This window comes from Rhinolophus sinicus, linkage group LG13 (assembly GCF_036562045.2).
Source record: "Rhinolophus sinicus isolate RSC01 linkage group LG13, ASM3656204v1, whole genome shotgun sequence".
In the NCBI taxonomy this organism is placed as follows: domain Eukaryota; kingdom Metazoa; phylum Chordata; class Mammalia; order Chiroptera; family Rhinolophidae; genus Rhinolophus; species Rhinolophus sinicus.
This window is the reverse complement of record NC_133762.1, coordinates 50,138,011-50,149,094: the sequence shown is the minus strand read 5'-3', so window position 1 is coordinate 50,149,094 and position 11,084 is coordinate 50,138,011. Positions and strand designations below refer to the sequence as shown.

The window sequence follows — 11,084 nt, the reverse complement described above, 5'->3', positions numbered from 1 at the left end:
CCTTATGTGTGCAGAGACTTTAAAAAAAACTGGAAAAAGTATATGAAGTTGGTATGGACACTATTAAAATAGTTGCATGACTTAACTATAATTATTTATGGAATAGATTCATTATGGGGAAATCATGTATTGTTGGCAAAAGAGATTGTTTTTCCCTTTTAAAAAACTCATAGACTGATTGGCTACATCAGCCTGGTGAAAATTTTTCATTCAAAAGATGCCAAGATCTTTTTCCATGATCTCACATTGCTGCTCATTCATTTTTCACACACAGAGCCTTATTCATCCTGGGGACCACAGTCTGATTGAAGGCTAGATTGATCTCATCACAGCGAAGCCATTACACTTCTTTTGGTCTTCCTTATACATTTGCTCCATGCATGCTTCAAATCTGGAAAAAAAACATACTTATGGGCTGGAGAAACAAAGAAGCAGCAATTTCCTTGCCTTATTCCTTGGACGATGATGAAGTAGAGAGCATAATGTGGTGATTGGAGCCAGACCTAACCCTGGCCATGGGCATTGCAGCCGACCCAAACCTAATTAAGTAAGATCCTGAATAAACTTGGGTGAAAGCCAAAATCATTAGCTCCTTCAATCAATATTTTTGATATAAAAATTAGCATCTGGGCTGAATAAAAGGGAGCACTGTTTCATGCCACAGGGAAAAAAAAAAAAAAAATCCCCTCTTGCTTCTATTCTGACCTCCTGATGTTGTATATTTTGTATATTTTATCGATTTGTGTCTGTGATAACTTTTTAGAGCAGGTGGATTGCAACCATCAGATTTAAGCCTTTCATTTGAACCAATGGATGCAATGAGAATGAGAGTGACAAGTTCTAACTTAAATTCTAACTGTTACAGGTATCAGCCTTTTCTCAACAGGTAAACTGGACTCACTTGTTCTCGAATTCTAGCTGCTTGAATTACCCTTGCTAATATATAAAATGTAGCTGAAATAACTTGAAGAAATTTAATTTGATAAGGAAGAGGGCATTCTCAGAGAAAAGCAGTGGCCTGTCAGAGTCTTGAAAGTCCTCTTTATGCTCTACTAATCCCCTGACAACATCAACACTGATGCCTTCCAAGATGAGTCCATTATCTCTAGAAAATAGAGTATGTCAGAGTTCTTAGTATAGTGTCTGGCACATAATAAGAGTCCAAAATGATTGATTTATTATCTTTCAAGACACCATGTACCTGCTTTAGAAATAATTCCTAATCTTGATCTAGGAAATTCACATGCAGGGTATGAGGTAAAGAAAGAAAAGGTTAACATTTGATTCATTTTGATGCCTTTATTAGACTGGAGATTTATTTTTTAATGATGTTGAAACAAATTAAAGAACGAGCTAAGACATCGTAATCTTTTTGAGAGATTCAGTGAAATATTTACTGAAGAAATCATCTGATTTATGGGGTTTGCTTCAAAGTACTCTGGTGGGAGTGGGAGTGAAGTGGTGAGGGAGATATGAAAAAGACTGGCCATGAATTGATAATATTTGAAGCTGATGATAAATGCATGTGGGTTCATTATACTATTCTCTATTCTCTATTTTATGTATATTTAAAATTTTCCATTGTAAAACTTTCTTTAAGTGTATGGATCACAAATAAATCTTTTTAAGTGGTTGAGCTGCTGTCAGCTCAAAGCTGAGTTCCTCCCCAAGAAATGCCTTCAGCTGAATAGTCTTGCCCAAGGTAATGCCCTTTCTCACACTTGTGCCCTGGTAGCTTGCATCCCATGACTAGTTGATTGTGGAGAGGACATGAAGGCTCCCTTACCTCATTTTGTGCTAAGTCTAAAGGACAATCTCAGTTGCATAGCTCCCCATGGGATTTAATAAGGCCTTTGTTCTGATGACATCACAGTTCAACCTCCTCCTTTTCCAATCTTGTTCCCTCACTTTAACCTAGATATTGTATTATTGTATGTGGTCTCAGTGGTGCGCTGGTAAATGTTTAACAACTGGCTCTCTAGATCCTTAATTTGTAGTGTTTGCCAATTTCCATGGTGTAACTACTTCCAACGAGCCAATTTTAAATTACCAGTGTAATGTCACTGAACGCAGAATTGAGAAGAGATGAGCACAATTGGTTCTTGTGACTCAGTGCAAGCCAGTGGCAGCCATTCTTGCCAATTTTCTTCAATGAAATTCTTAAATGCAAATCTCTACTTTGATCTTTTTTAGGATAACCCAAACTAAATCAACACAAAACCACCCATTATTTTTAATAGCATCAATTTTGGTGATTTGTTTATTAAAGAAATTAACATTTCACAGGCAGAATGAAATGAAATTGGTCACACCTCAAACATTTCAGTGAAACACACACACACACACACACACACACACACACACACACCACAATACCATAAGACAATGCCCCACAATAAGTGCTTAGAAACATTTAAAATACAGACTCCTTTTAATTTCCTAAACATTACACAGCTGCATAAGGCATTCTGAGAAAACAGACTTCAAATATCCTGTTCTAACTGAGACCAGGAAAAATTGCCAAAAAATCACCAGATAAGTTCAAAATACAATTGTTATTATTGCTGTAAATCAAAAAATATATTTGAGAGTTAAGGTTTCATTATCAAAGCTTTTAGGTCAGAGCAATCTACTTACATTTGCTATCGCTAAAGAAAAATACAGAGGAACATTACATGTTTGAAGAGCTGTTAAGATTTTCACCCTATTCAAAAGCTGTTATTGGAATAAATAAATAATCAGAGGTTGAAGATATTTTTAAGGGGTAGAAAGAAAATAAAGAAACAAGATACCACATTCAGTGGAACAAGGTGTTACAAGGAAAAGGAATATCTTGTAGGAAATGATACAGAGGAGAACCAGAGAAGGGATAATTTATCCACATGAATGGTGGTTATTCTTCAATGTTGGATTCATTTCTGTAGAAAGAGAAAGTACTTGAAAAATGGGAACAAAATGTCCTATTGAGTAGAAAAGGTTGAAATAATTCACTTTAATTTAGTAGTATAAGCACCTTTAACTATCAGTAGAAAATTAGAACAAAGTTTCTGTTATGTTATTGAGCCAATGGGTCTTTCAAAACAAAAGCTCCAATAATGGGTCTCAAATTATGACATGGATTAGAATCCCCTGGGAAGCTGGTGAAAATGTAGATTCCGGGCACTACAGCTATTCTGATTCAGAGGAGATCTAGTGTGGGACCCAGAGATCCGCATTTTAAAAAGTTTCCTAGTAAATTTTGAAGCCAATGTTCTTTTCTAGACCAAAACATGCTGAAAGGCAATATAACAAACATCCACAATACTGCAGTTCCATGACAAGATTAGAAATGTGTTTATGCCATTTAAATATGCAAATGCATCCTTCCTACAAATATCAGTCTGGATCCTTTATTTTCTGCTTTCCTGAAGATGATTTTTAGAACACCTTCCATCTGTCTATCAACCAATCAGATTCTCCTCTCTCTACCTTTATACTCTCACTTTCTCTGTAAAGGAAAGTGTGTGTGTGTGTATATGTGTGTGTGTGTGTGTGTGTGTGTGTGTGTCTTTGTGTTTGCAAATAGAAAATTTGGGGTACATAAAGTTATAGTTCTTTTAGAAAACTATCTTTCCCAATAAAACCAACCTAAAAGACATTTTTGGCTCTGTTATAGTTATTGAAATTTAGTAATCCCTATTGAATTGAAATCATGGTCTTAACCTAGCAATAGAAGACTTTTTCTTATAAAAATTAAAAATTATCAGGATTCATAATCACCCTCTTAACCAACCTCATGCTCTATGACATATAATATATACTCATATTACCAGCCCAATGGGACCTGGGTCCCTCCTACTGTGCTCAGGAAGCATTCCACTTAGATTACAGTTGTTCTCATAAGTGTATATTCAACACAGACTCTTGAACAGAGATAAGTGTTTTATCTTGTGCATGAGAAAGTAATAAATTGCCCAGAACTCTTGGATCTCGGTGAAGAGAGAGTAGCCTCCTCCCTGCCTCCCATGCTAGGTGGCTAAGTGATTAGTTTCCTATCACAAGTTAGACTCAAGATACTCCATGAAAGGAACAATGATAGATTCCTGCTCCCAAAGACACCCCTCTTGAGGCTTAAAACTCAAAGGGCAAGTGTGAAGATCACAGATATTAAGAATGGAAGGGGATGGTTATTGCCTGCTGTACTTTAGGGAAGGCCCAGATGTTCTGCTGCCCTCTTTGTCTCCTATTTCTTTTACGGGACTGAAGACATGCATTTTGGACAATTAACGAGGGTAAATTTCAATTAAATGCACATTTTCAAGAGAAAAGACCTACATGTCTTCCTTTTCTTTGGACACTTATACAACATATGTTTTCTTTGCAAAAGTAGTGCTGTACCAGATCATTGAGAAGAATTAGAATTTAGTTAGCAAAATCAGTCATGGCATGGGACAAACGCATTTTCAGAATCCATTTTCTCTCCTGTCTGCTAATAGTACATGAAAACATTCATGAGGAAATTTATGGTATTTAAAAACATTCATAATCCATTTTTAAACTGTTGTACCACTTTTAAACTGTAAACTGGGGGTTATAATTTCCCCATCAAAACTTTCCACGCAGATCACCTTTACCTTTGATAAGCTTTGAGTATCAGGGCATATTGCTCCATCCAACACTAGTGCTTTGGATTGAGTTTCTATCTCAGTGCACAGCATGAAAGCTTGGGTCCATCTGTGTCACACCAAGTCAAACCTCTCTTGAAGTGATTTGTTTATAGTGTCATTTGATGGAGTGGAATGTTCTGTAACTCATTCAAACTATTACAGAAGCTTTGCTAAAAGGTCACCACTACTCTGTAGAGTTTCCAAATCTGTGCACCATCTGGGAGCTTGTTAAAGATAAGGTTTTCCACTGGCTTTTTCCATACCAACTAGATCCAATTAGCAAAGGGGTACTATTCCAGAGAAGTATGTGTTCACATTGAGAGAGAGAGAGAGAGAGAGAGAGAGAGAGAGAGAGAGAGAGAGAGAGATGAAGTAAATTAGTTGCCAATAGTGTGCAAGCCCATTTTGCATCAAATTGAAGCACATATGCCAGATGACAGTACTATTTAATATTCATAGGTCTAAATGGGGGTGTCAGTCTTGAAAAAAGTTGAATAGAATTTGCTTTCAAATGTTGTTTTTGAATCAAAACATTCTTCAAGTGTAGTCTCGGGAGTCAAGTGTAAAGGAAATTGAATCTCACTATTTACTCAAAATTCAGTAGGAAAATGACAACTCATTCCTTAAGTCATAAAGGCTACGCACGCTAAACATTCATTCACTCCCCATGACACCAAAAATGTTCAAGTTGTTATAACTTTACGGTTTTAGTCTGGGCCTAAAATTGGCTTGTGATTGCCGTCTGCCCCCTTCCTTATGAAACAAACGTCTTGAGTTTTCCAAACCTCAAAAGCTCAGCTGTAAAACTGTAGGAGACCAGCAAGAGGAAAAGGAAAGTTTCCTTTAAAGACGTCTCTAGTTGCTGCTGGCCAGTTCTGCTCTCTCCCTTGAAACATTAACTATGGCTTTTGACACTTGTCCTTGGACAAAGTCCAAATGTGGCAAATGGTAGAAGCAACATTTCTTTACATTCCTGCCTGGAACTTCCCATGATACCAATGAGTTCTAGCTGGTGCTTTCATGCATGGAACAAGGAGGTCGGCTACTGCCCACCACCCTTACCCGCGTTTGCAGATGGAATAAGTAAACAGGGAGTGAGATCTACCAAATTAAAAATCAAAACCCTCCCCTTAGGTTGGAACTCTTGATAGAGTATGGACCAAAGAGGCTGCATGGTAGCAGCTAAAACACAGGCTCATTGTCATTAATAATATTCTAAGAAGTGTATCTGTGTGTTTGTAGCAGGATACTTGGGAGAGGAGAAACAAAATCTGAATCCACATTTTTGTCTCTGCAGTCCTGAGTTGGAGGCCTAAAAAACACATCTCCCTCAGTTCAATTAAGCTGGTATGGAATCCAAAATTATCCTTAGAAAGGGAGAGAAATCCATTTATATTCCTTTTGAGGCAAGGAAAGAGGTCTTTCTGGCAAAGTCTTTAGGTTCCATTCAGGATCAGGAAACTTAATCGTCAAGTTCAAAGATTGTCTCGTCATAGAGTTCAGGGCGCACTGACTTCCTGTGCCGGGAATATTTCAGTTGCAGGAGATCACCCATCTCATCCAGGGCTTCCAAAACCTGTAAAGAGTTTGCCTTCCATCAGTTATCTTTAAAACCCTAAGTAGCTCTGCTTTCCAGCATCTCACGGAAAACTATAGTCTTCTTTTGCCAAATTCTTTAATTTTAAAGAAAAGGAGAAAGATCCAAATCATTAAGGTATAGCTTATAAACTAGCCCTTGATGAATGTTAGATGCTAATTGCTTTTACCTCATATTCTTTAGTAGTCTAATTCCACATTATGAATGTTTAACTTATTTTGGGGGTGTGAGAAGAGGAATAAAAACATCTGAGTGATGTTTATCCTTTACCTTTATTTTAAAGTTTAATGACTTATAGATAGCCTCATGGAAGAAAAATATAAAGTTGTGGATTACAGTTGGGTTACATCTTCATGACACAGCAGATCAACCTGGCCAGAACAAAATGGAACATTACAGGAGGTGATTTGCATCCTCCTCTCTCTCCCATGCTTGCCCTGCTCTCCCCACTTGCCATCCCCTCCCAGTTTTGAATACTCTCTATGCTCCATAGAATAATAGATTTTAAAACCAGAGAGGACCAAGAACTCATCTGTTTCAATTCTCCTAAGTCAGGCAGGTAAATGTATCCCCAATTTTACAAATGAAACAACTAAGATCCAGAATACACAAAATGTAATTTTTACATCTGGTATATGACTAATCCTATGATATTGGACATAACTTTTTGACCTCTTTTGAGGTTGTTCTTCTTAACCTGTCAAATGAGGAGGAAGACGATATTAGAATCCAATGCTTTGAAAAGGTGAAGTGAGAGTCATTAACATTAGAATGAATGATCAATGGGGCTCATGGACTTTCCCCTTTGAAAAGTCATTCCGACCTTCATATATAATAACTTATTCATATATAATAAAGGAACTTATATAATTTCATGTATAATAATTCATTCCCATCTTCATGTTCCCACAGTTGCTGTATTTCTTTTTCAAGGTGAATTTATTCTGTCTGGTATTATCATTTTTTGCTTATTTCTTAGTATCTCCTCTTAGTCTTTTTGCCCCAACGTTTTGCATATGGTAGACACTCAATAGTGTTTGCTAAACTTCATTTACATTTTGAGAAACTTGCATCAAGCCCAAACTGATTGAGATGGCTAAATTCTCTGATATTACTCATTCACATAAAGATTTAAATCAAAGGGCAATGAAATGTGGGTTTTAAATCATTTATACCTCATGTAAATGGCTAATAGGATAGATCTGTCTTTGTTATGGGTTTTCCAACATGTTGTCTGGTTGGATCATATTTTATTATGATGGATTTGGTGCCTATGAAAAATGTCGGTATACAGGCAGTTGATGCTGAAATAGCATGTTAGATTACGTTTTGCTCTTAAGAACTAGTAAATAGCACAACATTTGGCTACTCAGTCAGTTTTTCTATGAAACTAAAACACTAACTTGACTCAAGTCTTCACTAAACTGATTTTCTTCTTTATCTACTTACTTGATCACATTGTTGGGCAGTGTTGGCATACTCTTGCTTTTTAGCAGTGAGTTTTATTAGTGTTGTTTTCCTAAACCTCCCAAGAGATATCCAGGAAACCCTAAGCCAGCTCAATAAAAGAATGTGCTCAGAATCCAAGGCACCAGCATTGGAGTTTCCATTGGCCTGTGCTGTACTCACTGTGTCTAACATCTCCCGGGTATGTGCTGCTGAAACACAGAACCGTGCCCGAGCTTCTGCGAGGGGAGTAGCTGGAAATCCAACGACCACCACCCCGATTTTTCTGTTTAATAGATGCCTTGCAAAAGCCCTAAAGGAAAGACAAAAAAAGAGGTAAACTGAGAGATGACAAAATTATACTGCAAAAATAGAAATATGGCTAATTGACTTTCTCTTGTTTTGGTAACAATAAGTAGAAGATGATTTAAATTATTAAACTTCTGTCAAATACAGTTGACAAGGAAAAGGGGCAGTCAGTCACTTGATGGCACCTGTAACTGAGTATATATTATGGGTCCTAGCACACTCATTAAACAATCTTGAGGACTGAGTCTCTGACATTAAGCAGAAAATTATGATGTATGTGACCTTGGCTTAACAAGTCGGCATTGATGTTCAATCCTTTGTCTGTAGGGCTCCTAGGAATAAAAACCAAACGGCTAGCACAATGCAATTACATAAAGAGAGAATATATCACAGGCAAACTTATATGTTTTAAAAACTTAATACTGATAAGATAGTGTGGGATTTTCAAGAAGCCTATATTTAGTGATTATAATTTGAGGACCAGGATCAGAGGGTCAGCAGGAGCCACCCCCAAGCCATATTCATGCTCCAGAGTCAAAGATTTTATTTTCCAATAAACTAGAGATAGGAAATAGCAAGGGTCTCCTTATTTTTTTAAATATGTGAATGAACACATCGAGATATGTTCAGGGATAATAAATCCATTGGTTGGTTAAAAGGGGAATGCGGCAGGAGGGAGACAGGGAAAAAAATGCACACACACAGGGAGGCTGGCAGGTAGATGAAGCCAGTAGGATATGTCATGTAACTATAAAGTTCTTTGATGCAGGGTAAAACTTTTTAAAACTATGATTGCTTCCCTTTAACTGCTTCTAGCCACTTTCTGTTCCAGAGCTAATCTCAGTAACAATTCTAGAATATCAAGCTCTCAAAGTCTGTAAATTTCTTGTGCCAAGAGCCAGTGTCAGATAAAGAGATGTGTCCCCAAGTGAATCTTTCTCCCTTGTGTTCTGTTGCTCTTTGCAGGAAACTTTAATTACTGATTGGCTCTGCCCACAAGTGAGGTAAATGCCTCAGCTCTGTTTTTAGCATTAAGAGGTTGCTGGTGTCTCATTTTAGACTGGAAGCTGACCCCACCACAGACACCTTCTAGTCATAACTCAGGAAAAATTATTGAACAAGATGTGGAGAGCAAGCCTGCTCATTCATTAATTCCTCTCACCCTTTAGCTGTCTGTCTTTTGGTTGCCTCATATAGAATGCAGGTTATCAAATGATGTGATAGAGATTGTAAGAGCTACCGAACACACGCCTCTCTGACCCCCTTCTCTTGAGTAAGGCAAGATTCGCACTTTGATTTGTACTGGGAAAGTTTCAAGGAGATGAAGCTTTCTAACTGAGAAAGCTTGAAAACAGAGGCTGTTCTTTCTCTTTCTTGATCAGCCCACAGAACTACACAGGATGGGAGCTCATAATTGTCTAAGAAACAAGTCAAGTGCTTTTATTGCTAGAGTACAAACCACCTGACCCACCATCTCAGGCCAGTGCTTGGGACTCCCAAAGGGGCATTTTCACTGTCTACACATTTTTCTTTGTACCAGAGGAAGCAAATTTTGCCAAAGAATGTAGAGCAAAATATACGACTGTTGATTCATTAGGCTAATATGAGGCCTCCCTGGAGCACTTTTGAGATTAAAACTTACACTACTACACCTAGCCTCCTTCAGTTAATGCATATAATTGCCCTGAACATTATATAATGAGACTCTGAGTTTGTACTCCCCAAAGGAAATTAGAGCTGGCGTAGGTTGAAAGAAACTAAATTATGTGAATCATCATCATCATCATCGTCATCATCATCATCGTCATCATCACCATTAGCACTGTGCTGCAGCGTCACTGCATTTTGTGTCCCATAATCTTCTAAATATGTGATGAGAACTATGAAAGGAAAATCTAAGCCCTGTACCAAATAATACACACAATACAGTCTGGATTATTTAAGTGCATGTCTTATGTGTGAGATCACATTATACCGAACTCCATAGAAGATCCAGTGATAGTTTCAGCAGGACTTTTCTCAAAAGTTCAACTGCCTAGAAGTTATACTTTCATTTGGTGGTAGGCAGAAATGTGGAGAAATCACAGTTCTTTAATGAAATCAAAGGTTTTTAAACGAGCCAAATGAAAGAAGTGCGTATACACTGGCTAATACAATTAATAGTCTGTCTTAAAAGCTTCTTTGCATATAAACTATTCATTGAAGAAATATCAGAGCAGGAAAGAAGGCCAGGGGGCAGGACAAGCTCTTTTCAGCAACTCCTGCCAATAATAGATGATATGACCTTTTGTAACTAACCTGTTCTAAGTTTCCTGAGACAACCCAAACAATCAGATACTTTTTCCATTGTAGTGACTGATGCCTTTGGATTCACCAAAGATGACATTAATGAGGGTTAAACTTATGCCCGTGTTGCTTTAATGAGGTATGCGTTTCTTTCCCCTCTGGACTAAAACCTGAGAGGCTGTGCTGTTCACTGAAAAGAGCTCTGGTTTAGGAGGCAAATGGAACTGGCTTTGAATTCTGGGCTCTACTACCTACAATCTGAGTGATGCTTAGAAAGCAGTTTGACTTTTGTGGGTTTCGGTTTCCTCATCTGTAAACGAGGGCAAAGTGTCCTACACTCAATGGATGATCACTGGGTCTAAGAGCCTTAAGTAGTGTATAATCAGTATTCAGCAATGTTAGCTCCTCATTAAAAATCATCTTAAATTGGAAGACACTAGATAGTTTGACATATCCTCTAGTGTCCAATATATCATAATTGATGCAGAGTATAGTAGGATATTTACCTACTATTTTCCTGGAAGTTCTATTTTTATTAATGAAAGTAAAGATTGCAACAATTATTTTGGAGAGCTATGCAACCATGGTGACTCAATCTTGGATTCAGTTGACAATAATAAAAGTAATCATAGTACTAGAAGTAGAAGTAGTAGTAAAAATAAAGACTACTACTGATTGAGTGCTTATAATATACCAAACATTATATTAAGTGCTTTATACACGTTATTAATACTATTAGTAATAACAGCTAACACCATATGGCTCCTATATAAGAGGCAACATGCCAAATGCTAATAGAC

The 11,084-nt window shown here is 37.4% G+C and overlaps 1 protein-coding gene across 2 annotated transcripts in view; it reads right to left on the bottom strand.

The window, feature by feature from the left end:
• Window positions 1-244: 244 nt before the first annotated feature.
• The window catches only part of SPTLC3 (serine palmitoyltransferase long chain base subunit 3), a 155,151-nt gene continuing 144,311 nt past the window's right edge, over window positions 245-11,084 (bottom strand). The window contains exons 11-12 of one of the 2 annotated variants that reach the window (XM_074318042.1): window positions 7,873-8,002; window positions 245-391 (exon numbers count right to left, since the gene is read on the bottom strand). In XM_074318042.1, coding sequence (XP_074174143.1) covers window positions 386-391; window positions 7,873-8,002 — 136 coding nt within the window. In that variant the 3' untranslated portion in view covers window positions 245-385. Of the gene's footprint in view, window positions 392-2,412; window positions 6,223-7,872; window positions 8,003-11,084 lie in introns of those variants that run through there. The other variant, XM_019713394.2, reaches the window with a different exon arrangement.